The sequence below is a fragment of the Phocoena sinus genome, chromosome 3 (genome assembly GCF_008692025.1).
Source record: "Phocoena sinus isolate mPhoSin1 chromosome 3, mPhoSin1.pri, whole genome shotgun sequence".
NCBI classification, from domain to species: Eukaryota; Metazoa; Chordata; class Mammalia; order Artiodactyla; family Phocoenidae; genus Phocoena; species Phocoena sinus.
The window spans coordinates 110,248,831-110,266,392 of record NC_045765.1 but is presented as its reverse complement, the minus strand read 5'-3'; the positions used below and the strand labels follow the sequence as shown (position 1 = coordinate 110,266,392).

Sequence of the window (17,562 nt, the reverse complement as noted above, 5' to 3'; positions counted from 1 at the left end):
TCAGAGAATGATCTAACTCTTCCTTCACAGAAAAAATGGAAATAAATTGGCATAGACTTCCTTGATCTCACACCTATCTGCATCTAAATCTGTTTTTATCCTTCCCTCCTATCTCAGATAAAGTAGTTAATTTGTTTCCACCCTTCCCTCTCACATTACCCTCTTCTGCACAATGCTCCATCAATGATCCCTTCCTTCTCGTCTCTTTTTCCTTCTCTAACTCCTTCCTTTCATTTAAGAACACATTCCAGTCACCCCCACACATACATTCCAGAAAAAAAATTCTTAGCTCCATATCCTCCAGAGATTATCACGCTAACCCTTTTTCTCCTCATACAAGAGAACCAAATATTTGTTACCTTATTCTTATTACCAAGCATTTTGGCCTCAAGAATAACCTAAAGTCACTAACTATCTCCTTTCATTCTAGAAAGTGCTTCACATTGCCCTTCCTTCCCAACAGTCCCTGTATTTACAAGTGGACTCCACTTTGTTAGGTTGAAAGTCCTCTTAAAGTCTCAACCTAGTGGAACTCTGCTCCCTGCACTGCCACGTCATTGTCTCCAACTTAAAATGCTCTTCTCTTGACTTCTGTGCTAACATTCTCTGCTGGTTCATTTCCTACTTCTGTGTTTTTCCCTATATCTCCCTCAAATTCCTTAAGTGACCATCTTTTCTTTTTAAATTAATTAGTTAATTTTTATTTTTGGCTGTGTTCGGTCTTTGTTGGGGGGGTGCACGTGGGCTTTCTCTAGTTGCTGGGAGCGGGTGCTATTCTTCATTGTGGTGCACAGGCTTCTCACTGAAGTGGCTCCTCTTGTTGTGGAGCACAGGCTCTAGGTGCATGGGCTTCAGTAGTTGGGGCTCGTGGGCTCTCGAGCGCAGGCTCAGTAGTTGTGGCACACGGGCTTAGTTGCTCCGCGGCATGTGGAATCCTCCCGGACCAGGGCTTGAACCCGTGTTCCCTGCATTGGCAAGCGGATTCTTAACCACTGTGCCACCAGGGAAGTCCCTTTAAGTGACAATCTTTAAGTGACAATTTTTGACCCTTGTCTCTCCTGTCTTTCCATCCTATTTTTTTCTGGATGATATCATTCTCACCTACAGCTTTAACTATTACTCATTTGTTGATGATTCTTGAGACTTAGTTCCAATTCCAAATTTCTAACTACACACTATTCACCTGTATGTCCAATAGGATTGAAATTCATTCTCTGAAGTAGATATCCTCCTTTGAAGTTCATGCTACAAACCGAGAATAGAAGTTTCAGAAACATCTAACTTAATATCTTGCTTTACCATTCTCCCTTGCCTTCACTATTTCCTCAATTCTTAACATTTCCTCCAAGTTCAGTCAAGTCCACCATTACGTCTATTCCCTCCCTCTCTATTTTCACTGCCAATAACTAGTAGGTAAACCCAATAGAGAAACAGATAAATACTCCATTGGGACAAGTAACAGGATTAAAGACACAGATCTCCACTGCCCCTACTTTGGAGAGCAAAAAAAATATCCAGAGAACTCTAGTGAACCTTTCCTGAAGTTGTAAAACTTGTTCTCATGGTATTTGGTTCAGTAAAACCACACTTGTCATATGATACTAAGAAGGCATCATATTAATGTATAGGCATTCACTAATTCTAATGGTATATTTGTGGGCTAGATATATAAATAATATAGTTTACAATAGTAACAGTTGGCTACTGCAGACCACTTTTCAAAAAATCCATTTATAGCAGGAAAATCTAAAACATTCGAGATTTACTGCACTTGAAATGTCCTTAGAAATGATATAGTTCAAACCTCTGACCTTACAGATTCAAGAACCATGGCCAAAGAGATCAACCGACTTTCATAGGATCAAACAGCTCGTCACAGAGAGCCTAATAATCACTTACAATAAACCAGTGCCATTGAGTAAATATAATTTATCGTTAAAATGAACATTTAAAAAATTATGGTATTTATAACAAAGCTAAATAAACTTTATTTTTCTCTGAATACACACACTCACACACACATATAATCCATTTTTTCTATAAAGTGTATTCTAAAAAATCTTGAGGAAGAGGTTTAGACATACTAAATATAAATCAAGGTAGCTACTACAATATATTTAATGCTATACAACCTGATATCTTAAATGGAAAAAAAAAGCCCATGAATTTTCTCTGGCTACAAACAAGTGATGGAGTAAATATATTTTACTCAATTTAAAAGTCTTAGTCAACTGAAGCTAAAAATTATTTTTTTTCTAAACTCCAATGAAGAAAAATGTGGATTAAATGATCATATAGCCCCTTTTTCTTCAATGCATATTCTGAGGAAAGTGCCTAACAAGTTAACTGAAATACAGTATTTTAAAAACTGTGAATTATGTAAGAAATTTCAAGTTTAAAGTCAATCATCTCTCTTGATTTTATATCAAATTGACTATTTAAAATATTCCCATGGAAACATGAGAACATAAGATCTCCAACAGAGGAAAAGTTCTAAATTAATGTCTGTTATTTAAAGAGAGATGCAAAAGAAACTGACAACTAATATGTGATTCAAAGCATTCCTAGAGATGTTACCTTGATGAAGACAACATGAAGATTATCTGATAAGACCACATATTTATATCAAGTATACAACCTTAGCTCAAGAGTCTAAGAGGGAATGGGCCAACTTTGTTCTAAATGCCAGACTCCTTTCATCACAAGCCTTTAGGGAGATGGAATGGTTTGTCTACAGCACTATTTCTCAAAGTCTGATTCCCCAGATCAACAGCCATCAGCATCTCTTGGAAACCTGTTAGAAATGCAAATTCTCAGGTCCCAGCTCAGCCCTTCTAAATCAGAAATGCTAAGGTTGGGACTCAGCAATTTGTGTTTTAACATGTCTTCCTGGGGCTTCTGATATAGGCCTTATTCAATTAAGGCATCTGTATTTTTCTAAATAACTATGTCAAGGCTTTACATCATCATCTTCACCATTACAGCCACATTGGAAACTCAGCTGTTAACATTTATTAAGCCTTTACTATATGCTGAGCACTTTGTAATCCTTATTTAATTCTCACAATAACTTTGTAAGGAAATATCATCCTTATTCCCATGTTATGGACTAAAGAAAATACTAACATGCCTAAGTTCAGAAAACTAAAAAGGGTTAGAGCCCAGATCAAAGCCAAGCTCTAGAGAGTACATTATTGCCATTATTGTGTGACAGTGTCAACATGACATTGCCATTATCATACTTATTCCACCCAACAATCCTGTAAGGTAAGTAATGTAATACTCATGTTGCAGATGTATAAACAGACTTGGGTTAAGCAATTTTTCCAAGATCACATAGAGGCAGAAAAAGAATTTATGTCTAAGTTTGTTTGACTTGAAAATACATACACCTAACTGGTCTGCTATACCACCTCGAATAAAAGTGAAAGCTACGACCAACTCAGTGTCTACTATTATCAATTATCCCATTTAATCTCTCTACCCACTTTGCTGAATTCCTGAGTAACATTCTAGTCTTCAGACAGAGTGTTAATTTAGTAGATTGGGTTAAACCAGTGAGAATCAAGCTGTGCTTTCTAGCTGAATAGAATCAGAGTGGCCAAAGGTCATACAATGCGACTCAAAACAGAAATAGTAATGACCTCTGTAAGGGACTGTCATAAAAAAAAAAAAAGAAAGGAGAGGAAAGAGAAATGAAAATACCATTTCCCCCCTATTTCTCTGGCTCTGTAAATTAATCAGACTTCAAATATTTTAAAAAGATAAATTAAGGTCAGTATATTTTGGCTCTCAAATACTAACGAACTTAAGACATTTCTTTATTCTTTATATTTCACAGCACTTTCCAAATACAAACATCTTTGATATATTCCTTTGATGAAAGGCTTAAAGACATTCCTTCCACCAAAGAGAAGCAGGTATCTTAGCAGCAACTTGTAACACTTTATGACCAATTAAACAAACACAAGTTATGATTAAAGAAGCAGGAACTAAGTACAAGGGCAAAGTGTAAACCATTACAATTTTACTGGAGTTTTTTCAGTATTCTCTTATTGAATGTGTTATAGCATCCTCCTGTGACACTGGCATCATTCACCTGAGGAACTGGAGCTCCCAACGTGTACTGGTACTAAATTTTAAATAGGCTTTTATGCTTAAAAGCATCACTACATTATCACAGCACTTAGGGAGACAGATTCGAGGAAGTTTCAAAATGATCATTCTTGTTATTCCAGGTCACTGCAAGTACAGAAGAGGTATCATGGAGCTTTGGCTTCAATCCAGAGTACACCATTAGTCTATGAGGAAATATGAACTTTAAGCATACTCAACAGAACTCTTCTTTCCTCTGAAAACACTCAAAACTATTTATACCAGTAGGGTTTACCAAACAGAGTTGGGTGCCAGGGGTGGGGAGGAAGGTGAAGAGCAAAATATTTTCTAAAATGTTCCAATCATTTGGCTAGTCACAAAATTCCAAGGCAATTACTATTTACTCACTTAAGAAAGTTTTATGTAAATCAGCTACTACTGACATATTCCACAGAAACATTTGTAATATCCAATCCTTCCTTTTATAAAATCTCCTAAGTACACTTCAAAAACAAACAATCACTCTAGAGAAGAACCCAGCACAAAGCTGAACCTTACTCTTAAGATGACAATTGAAATAAAGATTAACTTTAGAGAAGTCTATTATTAAAAAGCTGAAAATGATTGGCTTTCTATGAGTGATATTATTACATTAAAACCTTTGTGAAAGTACTCAAATGTAACTATTTAATGAATTTTATTTAGAGATGTAATTAACTTCCAACTGAAGAAAGATTACAATGGACAAGTAATAGGTATTAACTCATTTTGTTAAAGGAAAAAGGGATGCTTTTTCTTTTCTTTTTCTTTCTTTATTTTTTTATTGGAGTATAGTTGCTTTACAATATTGTGTTAGTTTCTACTGTACAGCAAAGTGAATCAGCTATACGTATACATATACCCCCTTTTTTTGGATTTCCTTCTCATTTAGGTCACCAAAGAGCATTGAGTAGAGTTTCCTGTGCTATACAGTAGGTTCTCATTAGTTATATATTTTATACATGGTATCAATCCCAATCTCAAAAAGGGATACTTTTTTAAAAACTACAACCTTTGGGTCTCAGTGCTGAGATGTAAAACGTCCCAACTGTCAGATTTAAACACACCATAAAATCAGGTAGAACAAACTATATTGTTTATATATTTTTATTTTCTGTATATTGTGATGTTTTGACATCTTAAAAAACCTTTCTGGCTAGCCAATTCTTAGAGATAGCAGGGGGCTAAGGTGGGAGCATGGCTTTGATATGCAAATTAACCACACCAGGCCATACCTCCTCTATCTGGCCCCTCCATCCCAGGAGACAATATTCCTCTGCCTTAATCATCCAAGGAGCTCGATACTAGGCAACTAGGAACTAACTCTCTATAGTTTACGGCCCACTGAAATCATTCAGGCTAGCCAGTCCTAAACTGTTCACCCTGCCCTGCCATTCCCAACAGAAACCCCAATACAGGCTCTAGCCTTGGTGTTCCCCTGTACTCTTGCTTTCTGCCCTCTGACCACCCTGAGGCATCCCTGGTGCCCCCCCCAGAGGTGTGTCGTGCCTCCTGTTTCTAGGACCTGTGAGGACAATAAACTTCTGTTTTCCCAAGCCTCTCCTATGTCTTCTCTTGCGGGGCTGTACCCGGCTGACCATCACAGAACACAGAATACAAACAATAGGGCAATCTATGTTTTTTATACACAATTGTTTTTAAGTTGTATGCACATTAAAAAACTGAGTTTTAATTACTAAACAGATTTTTCCCCCCTGAGATTCTTGTACACATTGGTATATAGGAAAAAAACCCTTTCTCCACTAGTATGGATTAACTGAAGGGTGCATTTCTATGTCTACCTTGGAATCCAATCACCTTAATTTTGCCATTATTTTCCTAAATTTATCTCTGGCATAAAGGATACCACCTAAAATGAACAAGGTTTATAAGTAAGAATAGAAATTAGATACCCACCTGTGAAGGTGTACTGGTAAGTTCCATCTTTTCTTGTGATTTCTCCTTGGCTAGTCGAGCAGCTTCTTTAAATTCCTGAAACTTTTCTGCAAACTGAATGTAGAAAGACTATATACATTAATCAAATAAAAATAGGTCTTAATGCCCACTTTCATCTTAGTTTTCTTCCATTTTATGGAATAACAGACTCTTACACAGCAACTTAGCCCTCAAATCAACTACAGGCATAATATGAAAATAACAGGAAAATAAACCTAATATCCAACATTTGCGCACTATAAAGTATTCTGACAGATCTCATTAAAAAAAATCATGATGGGGCTTCCCTGGTGGTGCAGTGGTTGAGAGTCTGCCTGCCGATGCAGGGGATGCGGGTTCGTGCCCCGGCCCGGGAAGATCCCACATGCCGTGGAGCGGCTAGGCTGGTGAGCCATGGCCGCTGAGCCTGCGCATCCAGAGCCCGTGCTCCGCAATGGGAGAGGCCACAACAGTGAGAGGCCTGCGTACCCCCAAAAAAAAAAAAAAAAAAAAAAAAATCATGATAAAACTAAGTTAGAATTTGGTTTCAGCTAGCTTAGTTTTGTCTCTCCTTGGTTGTTCAGATATACTTTACTAAGACCAAGGTGTGGGGTACAAGTTGGGAGTGGAATCAGTAAAGACGGGCATACTATGTTTGTTTCTCATGGAGAAAACTAAATCGCTTAAGTGTCCACTCCTAATCATCTCTGTATCTGGATCATGCCTTTAACTTTTACTAGAATATAAACTCTTGTATTATGTAAGGCATTTTATTTGCAGCAGTACAAACAGCAACGTTTACTACTGTCACTAACTGACGTTACTAAAACTTCATTTCCAAAGATTCCTAAACAGCTAATGCACAGCAGCAGAAAGGAGAAGCAGGACCCCACAAAGGTCTTTAAGATTGGCAACAATTTTAAAAAATTACTTTATATGAAATGCTAACTCTTTGGAACCCATGGTAATCAAATAAATGTCATGGCCACAAACAGTATCTATTTATGAACTGGAAGTGGAAACTAGTCTGCCACTGTTCTCAGAGAGAATAAGGCAAGGCTACAAAATAACCAAATTTAAAAAATCTAAAATCTTTGTGCAATTCAAAACATCTGTTATAGCTAGCAATAAAAATATGAAATTATAGGTCCCTCTTCGAACCCCATAAGCCAACCCTGATTTCATTGCCATCTTGGGAAGGAAAGCTTTGTAAGGAAAGGCTCATGATACTCTGACCTGCCAACAGGGAGACGGAGGAGGGTCAAAATTAAAGTTGTCATTGTTATAACTTTCCTTCTTAAACACTGTTACCCCCACCTACAACTTGTAGATCAGGAAACTGAATCTGTATTATTATACTTATCTAATTAAAGAGAATATCTCATTACTGTAAAAAAAAAAAAGTCTGAATATAGAGCTAAAAACGTCTCATTCACATTGTTGGAATTGAAATAAAAGCAAAACCATAATTAATTTCTCTTTATGTAATTTGAAATAATACACAAAGTTTTTCTTACACTAATTTGGCATTCCAAAGTAGTTAATGTTTAAAATTCTTCTCAACTTCATAAAGACCCATGCTGTTGCTAATTTTTATAGGTTTAAGTTTCCATGATAACAAAATACAACTTGGTAAGCACTCTAACAATCCAAGCATAGTTGGAATTTTCCTCATACATCAACCTTAGGAGACCAGAAGTTTCTTTCAATGCTGCTGCTCTCTCATATTTTGAGAGTACCTTGCCTAGAATTGCCTTCAGAGCCTTCTCCAAACTATTACAATGTTTCATTTCATGTATGATTTTAGTGACAAAACAAGCCAGAATATTTACAGGCTTGCTTCACTTATGTAAAAGATTATGTACTCCTTTGGGTCCCTTATAGTTTACAAAGCACCGACATTAATCTTCAAGGTAGCTTGGAAAATAAGTCATGATTTTGTGATCTTTGGACCAAAACATTCTGAAGAGACTGATCATAAGCTCTTAGAGCCAAGTCTAGTGAATAAACAAACTAGAGTTGGCTCCAGGAGCTACTGAGTTGTTTCCTAATGGTTAATCCACCCTCACAATACAATACTAGAATTCGCTACCAGCTTGGTCAAAAGCATATGCTAACTTTAAAGAGGAAAAATAAAATTCTTTAACTATAAAAGCTATTCTTAGAAAAAAGATCAGATAAGAGAAGACAATATGAGTGACAGAATTTAATAAACTATTTCTTTGCCACATTAGCTATCTGCCCAGTAACTTGAAAGATGTAGTAAAAAAACAACAACAACTTAATATAGTCAAAATTACTTAGGCTCAAAAATCATTTCATGCAGGTTTGAGAAATTAATCCACAATTTAGTTCCTTTGTTGTCAAGAAATTCAGCAAGTGTAATATAATTATAGTTGTAATGTTTTTGCTATAGGCTTTAATAGACAATTTCAAAAGAAAATTTCCAAAAAGGTTCTGAGTAACGGCAAAAATATTAGAATAAATGTGTAATTTCCTAAGGGGATTGTTTATGGAGGTACAATGCTTAACTCGATGCCTGTGTTCCCTGCTATGTTGAAATACTTTAAGTCTAAAACTTATAACTTTACCACAGCTCAAGAAATATATTTAGAGAATATAATGTGTGTAAGAGAAATGAAATCAGTTAACACTTGTTTGCTTTAATCACCTTACAGAGAATGACTTATAATCATCAAGACAAAAGTTAAAATAGTTGTAAAATTGAGCTTTCAACTCTAATTTATATCAAAAAGATAACAAAAGCACTTGAAAACAAGTGTTAAGGAAAGTTTACAACTAAAACAAAAGGAAAGAAAGATTATTTTAACTACTGAACTATCTAATTATAACTTCAAGTCAATAAATATTCACATAAGTGTAAGATTTTTTAAAAGAAATAATTTTTAAGAATCTCAATGATTTCTATAACGAACAGCTTAGGTTTCACTTAAGTATTAACGGTGTATATCTAACAAGAGCCTGATTACCCTGCACTTGAGCTATTTCAACTCTCAAGCCATCAGATCCTATGTATACCAAATCATACACAAAATATGGTTCAAATGTAGGGTTATTCTTTTAACTGAATGCTTCAAACAGAGAAGTTTTAAGCATAACTCTTTGGGTCTGGTGAGCATCAAATGTGAAGGGTAAAAGTGAGTAATCCTCATCTCCTTGATCATCTTGTTATCCTGAGATTGTTTCCTTTTCCTTTTAAACTCTTTCTTTGTGACATCCACAAGAACTCAGGATGCTGCTGGTATGAACACTGCATGGCTTTTGTTTATGTGCAGGAAAACTGTTTTATTTCCAGTATTTAGCCTGGTGATGCTCTGTATTTTATCAGCCGTTCTAGCCACAGTAAGATCTTACTCTGTGTTGCATCAGAGGCCTCAGAGTAATTCTCACCCAGACAAAGCACCACTTTCCTAAACAGTAACTTATATGTGCCTGCTATCATGTCTGAAATATCACTATCAGCTTGAGTTTTCACAATTCAGAAGCGTTTGGTGTCTACCTATCTTACAGAACATCAACCAAGGGTGCTAACTCCTGAGCAAAGTCCATTCTGAAGTGATAATTCCCACATTTTATTTCCTATCATACCTAGTCAACCACAAAAACCCTCCTCAATCAATGGTGACTGTTTTTAATGTATACAATGTTTCCAACTGACAGTGGGATCCACTGATCTCTCACTTCTTGCTCTGCTGTCACTACAGTTGTTCTGAAAATACCAAAGAAATTTCTCCTACATTTTATACTCTCCATTTTCTATTATATATTTAAGACGTCTGATTTGAAGATGTAGATTTCCACTCAGATCTTATGATTTAACTTACTTTTGAAAGATGATGCTCAGAGGAGAACCCCAGTCCATAAACAGTGTTTGCCCGGCTATCAGCCCACTGGCCAAACTTCTGAGATGTTTTAGTAAATGTCATGTTTGGGGTGATGGTGCTGTTAATTATTGCCTGAAAAATAAAACAAGTATGAGTAACCAGCCAAAAATTCGCAAATAGGCGTTTAAGCACAGGACTATTCAGATACATAAAAACTCAGGACTCCTATTGAGCCACAATGTTAAATATATAAAGAGTTAGAGAAACAGTTTTTAACATTATAAGTGACTGTGGCAATATGGTAATAAGAAAACTATAAGTATAATGGCACTCTAAGTTTCAATACTTTACAAGCAAAATAAGTTTTCCTGTGATGCAAAAACTTTTAAAGAGTTTTTAATGTGGTCAGTGTCTTCTCTTTGAACATTTAGGATCAATATCTATGAATTTTGGATGATATTCACCAGAAGCAAGTAGGTTTTAATAGTTGTTTATTTAAAAAGTAAGGACCCCTCTCCAAAGAATCTTTCAAAAATAAAGGCAGCAATAGAACAAATTTTCTATTTGATCACTATTTTCTAAAATCCCTCAACAAGAATTTTCTTAAAGCCAACTTACCTGAAATATACTGTGATACAGAAAAAACTTTCGATCCTTTAGTAAGTTTTCCTTTACTCAAGAGAAAAACAAACCCTTAAATATACACTTTGCTTCTTTACATATAAAGTCGTATAAAATCATGGTAATGAGAATCACTATCACTTCTGTTTATAACATAGTTTCTTAGAAAACTAGTCTTTTAGTACTTTATTAAATATTAACTTTGCTGATCACTTTAATAAACTTCAACTACTCTTTAACACATTAATTTCAGTTCGTTCATCCCCTCTGCCAGTACTGTTAAGGTGCAGAATCAGTTTTAGTTAAGTAGTCTAATGACTCTGTAACTGAGATTGAGATTACAAAGTGATCCCATAATAATAAAAAGATACATTATCAAATCCATAAGCAGTTATTTGGCGAACTATTAAATGTGGAATAAGAATCAAGCCTTCCAGAACAAAGCTAAATCTGTACACATGAACAACAGTATAAACGTAAATATTTATGAGCTATGCAGGTATTGATGAAGTTATAATGAATGTATGACATTTGTCCTACTAAAGTAGACAGTAAGAGAGTGGTGGCTTGCCTTCTCTCACAGACAGTAGACATGTTATCTGACAGTAGACATGTTATCTGACAGTAGACACGTTATCTGTTGTTACATGAGAGCCCTTATTCTCTATAAGCATTTTCACCTCCGACAAAATTTATACACTAATATACTGCCTTACCCTTTGGTTTAAAAGCTGTTTTTCCTGGCATGTCATTTTAGATCCTGTAAAATGTAGCTAACAACTGCTCTAACATGCAGGGTTGTCATCAAATGAAAGACTGAGTGGGAAAGAATATACTAACGAATGGTAAGGACTTGTTTGGATATGCAACTTTTCGCGTGTGCAAATACCTACTAGATGCCAAGCGCAACTCTAGGAACTTGAGATACAACAGTGAGAAGCAACGTAACTGTGGATTACATTCTAGAGCAAGAAGAGTCAGTCATTGAACAAGTAAACAAGTAGCTGACCAATGAAATGTCAGAGAGTGGTAAGTGCTGTGAAGACCACAGACCAGGATGGAATCAAGACTGAGAGGCAGAAAGGCAAGGGCTGGCCAGAACTACTTTAGATTTGGTGGTCCTTGAGTGTTCCTTGAGGAGGGTACATGTACATGTGAGCTGGGATCTGAGTGTTTCCAAGGAGAGATGGGCATCTTACAGGTGACCCTAACAACTCTCACATAGTGAGGCGAACACGGGCTTTATTAGGCATGTAAAACGTGTGACTCATGAGTTGCTGGTCACTGACCTTCTGGTTTGGCTATTTCAGACTAACTTCTTTCTGCTTTTATGTTTAAGAGTTCCATTTTAATCCCCATTCTGAACCTTTCCTTGCCTCCATATGACTTGTTTTGGGATTCTTTAATCAGTGAATAAAACTTTAAAATAATAGATGATTCTGCACTTAAAATTATTTATTAGAATTCTTAAAATAGAGTGCTACTATAAATCCATTTTTAAAAATTTTTAGTTCTTTAAAATAAATATGTCTCTCAATCCCATAGTTCTTGTCTTTTCAAGGAAAAGAAGTAGAAATGCTGTGTCATTACCAACCATATAGTGCCCTGATCCTGGCCCTTGGCCATACTGACGTCTCTGCAGCAGGATTAGAAAATCTTCAAGCAAACTTGACATGCACAGAAAAGGCCTTAAGTGAGAACAAATGGATGTTTTCTAATCAGGGGCACCTAAGGTTTTCCCAACTCATCATGTGCAGAAACAGAAGTGAGGGTGGGGAAAAGAAACTCACCCATTTAGCTGCATCAAATAAACCACTACTGCTTACCAAAAAACTACTCCTGCAGGAAACTGCAACAGTTAATAGCATCAGTTCAGAAAGGTAACTAGAAAATGGAAAATGTGATAGAAAATATAACTCCAGTACAGAGAGTAGATTTTATTAAAAGAAACAAAAAAAACTTTTTCACAAGAGTTATATAAGAGCCTAATAATTACAAGCTACAAAGTATATTCAAAAATGGAAATGACAGAAGCAATAGTTCATACTGCTTCAGGAGAAAAACACATGAGGATTATTTAATCACAATGGACTTGGGCCTACTTTACTTTTATATATCATTTAACTGCCCTCTCTAATAAAACCACATCTTATCCATGGTTTGGGCCAAGAGAGAAATACAAATTACAGAGAATTGAAGGATCAAGTCAGGGAAAAGAAATAAATTAACACTCTAGGGTCTGAGATTATAATAATTAATATCTGTTAATTTCACTAAACAGTTACAAAATGTGGCAAAATTATTCTTCATTAAATAAAGCTTCAGATAAATTAACTATTGCTATTTCCCAAGTCCAAATAAATCCTGAGTAAAAATGAAAAGAGGATCAATTATTCAAATAAATACATGTTAGTCACTTATGTACAAGACAAAGTGCACATAGCCCCTGGGGTCCTATAATCCAGTTAAGGAGACAAGGAATGAGCACATAGAAAAAACAGACTGAAAGATCAGCATTAAATTAAATTATCTTTGATTCCCCCAAACCACTAGGCAATACATAATTAAAAGCTGGGGGCTTCCCTGGTGGCGCAGTGGTTGAGAATCTGCCTGCTAATGCAGGGGACACGGGTTCGAGCCCTGGTCTGGGAGGATCCCACATGCCGCGGAGCAACTAGGCCCGTGAGCCACAACCACTGAGCCTGCGCGCCTGGAGCCTGTGCTCCGCAACAAGAGAGGCCGCAATAGTGAGAGGCCTGAGCACTGCGATGAAGAGTGGCCCCCGCTTGCCACAACTAGAGAAAGCCCTCGCACGAAGACCCAACGCAGCAAAAATAAATAAATTAATAAACTCCTACCCCCAACATCTTAAAAAAAAAAAGCTGAATAATATTAATAATAACAATAGCAGTGTTTGCATAGTGATTACTATACACACTTTAAGTGCTTTTGCCTAAATTAATTTATTTAATCTTCACAATAATCCCACGGTGTAATGATGTAGTTATTTACATTAGTTCTTTTTTACAGATGAGAAAACTGAGACATGAAGACATTAAATATCTTGCTCTAGGTCACATAGCTAGTAAGTATTAAAGTAAAAATTCAAACCAGATGGTCCAGCTTCAGAGTTTGTGGTCTTAACTCTACACTGAACTGTGAAAATTTCCTAGGAATTATCTACATGTATTATTCAAAACTCATTGAGGAAAAAATGGAACTTCCCCCCTATTGAAGGGTATACTCCATCAGGCACTGAGGTAACCAAGTGCTTTGTAGATACCAACTCAATCCTTACAACTACTACTGAGGTGAGAACAATGAAACTCAGAGAAGTAAACACATAATTTGCCCCAAATCAAAAACTTCATAGATGGTAGAATTGAGATAGAAACCCAGGCAGTCCATGCTGATAAACATTTTACTATCTGCCTCTCCTAACAAATAAAAACAGGTCTTGTCCATACGCTTCTCTTCTGAATAATGGATGTCAGCTTTATTATTGAATACTGAACTTAATATTGAAAGACTTCCTATGATTTAGGGATTCTGAACTGCCTACTAGACTATAGAAGTATATCTGAAAAGAAGTCTACTTCCTCACTAGATTACATGCTCCAAGAGTAGAAACTGTGTCCGTTCTGTTGAAAACTATATTCCTAGCACCTAACACAATGCCTGACACAACAGATATGCAATGAACATTTATCAAATAAACTGACTTCAAATTTGTAGAATATTTTGGCATGTAACTCAATATATATATAAGGTGGTTAATCCAAGTAATTTAGGGGATGAAAAAGTTGCTACCCTGAAAATGATCAATTTTGTTTTTTAAAAGGTAAGTTTTTAAAGCTCAAAAGAAAATATTTTATTTTAATGAAAATAAAAATCTTCTGAATAAAACTGAAGTGTATACTATATAAAGCAAAACAGCAAGGTTATTTAATGTAAATGTAACTTACCTTTGAGCCATCTAAACTGATTATCCTATACACGTTTCTTGTGCTGTCATAGAAATAAGACACAGTAACTGCGTGCTTGCTGGTGGGTACCCAGTTCTTCTTTGTGTTTGGGTCGATCTGGAAGACATGAGCTCGAGTGCTGAAGATGGGTTGTTCCCTGTAGGGGAGAAAACAAAATGACAGGATGAAAGCAGCCACTTTTATTCCACTGGACAATAGAACATGAAAACTGTATGATTCCACTTACCCAAAAATTCCCACATCCTTGAAAATAAGAGAAACTTTCTTTTAATTTGAATACTCAGTATTATAACCTTCTTTAAAACAATTACAGTCAATCCTTATTATTTGAAGATTCTGTATCTGTGATTTTGCCTACTCACTAAAATGCATTTGTAACCCCAAAATCCATACTTGAGGTACTTCCTTGGTCTCTTCCAGTTACCTGACATGTACCTTTCCACCTGAGGTTGATCAAGGTAGCACTCTGCCTTCTTGTTTCAGCTCTCATACTATAAACAAGTGTTCTTTTTGCAATCTGTTTAGCACCATGAAGTCTGCATTTTTGTGCTTTTTGTTGGTGCTTTCACTGTTTCAAATGGCCCCCAAGCACAGTGCTGAGTGCTGTCTGTTCCTAGATGTAAGCAGACTGTGATGTGCCTCATGGAGAAAAAAATGTTACATAAGTTTTGTTCAGGCATGAGTTACAGTGCTTTTGGCCATGAGTTCAATGGTAATGAATCAACAATATATATATTAAATAGGGTGTCTTTAGATAGAAACATACATCAAACAAGGTTATTATTGATTGGCTGATGAAAATGTTGTGACCAGAGGCTCACAGGAATCTAACACTGTGTTTCCCTCCTGACAATGGTTCAACACTCATTAATTCAGTGTTTGTGGTGCCTTTATAGAACAAAACCACTGTAAATAATTAGAATTGATGATATGCTGTTTAAATACAAGTATCTTATATGTGACTCTAAGTTAAAAGTTTTTACTCATTTAAAAACTACATTATTCTGGTAACAGGTAAAGAATTTACTGGGAAAGTTTGCTTTCAATATAATCTCTACTATACTGAAAAATATAAGAAAAACAAAGTAGCCCATCATCACAGTATCTTTTACTTAGATCAAGTAAGGCATTAAAGATAAATAGAGGTTTTAAAAATTATAATTTCAAGAATCAAAACTTATCAAAAATATATATTCAAAATATGATCATTACAGATTTCTTTTACAGTCTGAAAAAACAAGCATGAGATGATCTGTATGTGATAGAAGCATTATAAGGCAAAATTTTCCAAGTTCTCAGTAAGAATTCTCTTGTAAAGAGCATTTACCAAAAATTTTTTGGAGTCCAAATGTTTCTTTCATTTACATAACACTTTTCTTTCCTAAAGCAGCTTAAGGTCCTAAAGAGACTTTTAACTGGTATTATATATATAATATTAAAATTAAGTAAGTTTAAAATTTTTAATTTTAAAGAATTAAAAATGTTTTCCAATTTTAAATTTACAGAAGGGAAAAGAGTATAGAAAAGAGTGAAATTAGAAAACAGGCAAGGCAAATTTTGGTCTTTGGCAAAATTTTTCTTCAGATTAATAATAATGGGCTGAGTGTCACATATGTCTCCTATGATTTACTTTAGCCCTTAGAGAGCTATTAGGAAAGGGAGGTACCTTCCCTGTATGTAACTGGGCTCTTCCCAGTTTCATTTCTGGAAACCACCATAACAACTGTTCTTATTAAAGAATCACTTTTGAAAGGAAGTGAGCGATACATTTTATGCCCCTCCCTAAAAAATGAAGCAGAAAGTCATCACTTCTGGCTTAACTGCTATTATACATGGGTTCATTCAGCAAATAATTATTAATAATCTGGCAAGGCGCTATGCCAGGATACAGAATTCTTCCAAATTAGGAGTAGGCCCTATTCATTCCCTTTCCCCATCCTCAATCCTTGACTTTCACAGTAAGACTGGTGCTACATTTGGGTTATCGTCCGAAAGCCCTGCAACCTCTGCTTTTCTTTTTTTTCACCTTTTAATTAAAGTTCAGTGACTGCAGCTAGTTCCAATTCACAGGGAAATTCATTCACACAAAATTCTATTTTTTTAAGACACATAAGGAAGGGAAGTGGGCCATTCTTGGCTATATTGACTTGATAATAATTTTTTCATTTGACAGGGGATAAATTTCTAGATAGCGTAGGCTGATAATTATAAGAATGTGTTCTAATAAATGTATTTTCCAAAAAAGTAAAATTGTTAAGACAATGATATTGCTTTTGCACAAGCCTTATATGACAAATCATCAAATCCTTATTCAATGGAAGTGCGATGTTTTGAGTCCAATAAATACTTTCCACACCATATTAATTCACACAGTGTAATTAATCTGCACAATTATTCCACACAATTTAATTCCATTCTGAATAAAAACCTTTAGGGTAAACTAGCTATTTTACAAGCAAATGACATCTGACATCAACTAAATAACGCTGTTTTCTTCAATTCTTTTCTGAATAGCTGATTTCTTAAAGAAAGTTATAGTTCATTCAAAGAAAAAAAAAGTTGTAGTTCAAGATCTCTGTCGTTAAAGGCCTAGCCATCAACATCTGGATGATAAAGACTAGGGAAATAATTTTACAGCTGATACCCAGGGAAGAGAATTCCTAGAAGTAATGAGGATGTTACTACATCTGTCAGGGCATACAAGCAGATGATTCACGCTTTTATGGAATATCTACTACATGGTAAAAACAGAGAGAGATGGTCTTTGCCCTTGAAAAGTTCAGTCTGGTGAGGGAAGACAGATAGGTTAAACAAATAAAATGCCCTTCACCATGGTAGAGTCTCTGAAAATAAGTGGGTAAAGGCTACTGTGGAGAAACTGATGCCTAAGGAGAGTCTGAAACCATGGCACAGTGGTTAGAGGGCATAGTACTTAGGCATGTGTAGCAAGAACCTCAGTGAGTATGCATGCCTTTGAAGAATGAGGCTAGAGATAGAGAAGCCAGTTCATGAGGGTACCCACTGGAAACTAGTGAGAGATG

The 17,562-nt window shown here is 35.7% G+C and overlaps 1 protein-coding gene across 4 annotated transcripts in view; it reads right to left on the bottom strand.

Moving 5' to 3' along the window:
* Nucleotides 1-17,562, bottom strand: part of HOMER1 (homer scaffold protein 1) — a 125,713-nt gene that overhangs the window by 65,589 nt on the left and 42,562 nt on the right. For all 4 annotated transcript variants that reach the window (XM_032628310.1, XM_032628311.1, XM_032628312.1 and 1 more), the window contains 3 exons: nucleotides 14,501-14,657; nucleotides 9,915-10,046; nucleotides 6,052-6,144 (listed from right to left, as the gene is read on the bottom strand). In XM_032628310.1, coding sequence (XP_032484201.1) covers nucleotides 6,052-6,144; nucleotides 9,915-10,046; nucleotides 14,501-14,657 — 382 coding nt within the window. The remainder of the gene's footprint in view (nucleotides 1-6,051; nucleotides 6,145-9,914; nucleotides 10,047-14,500; nucleotides 14,658-17,562) is intronic.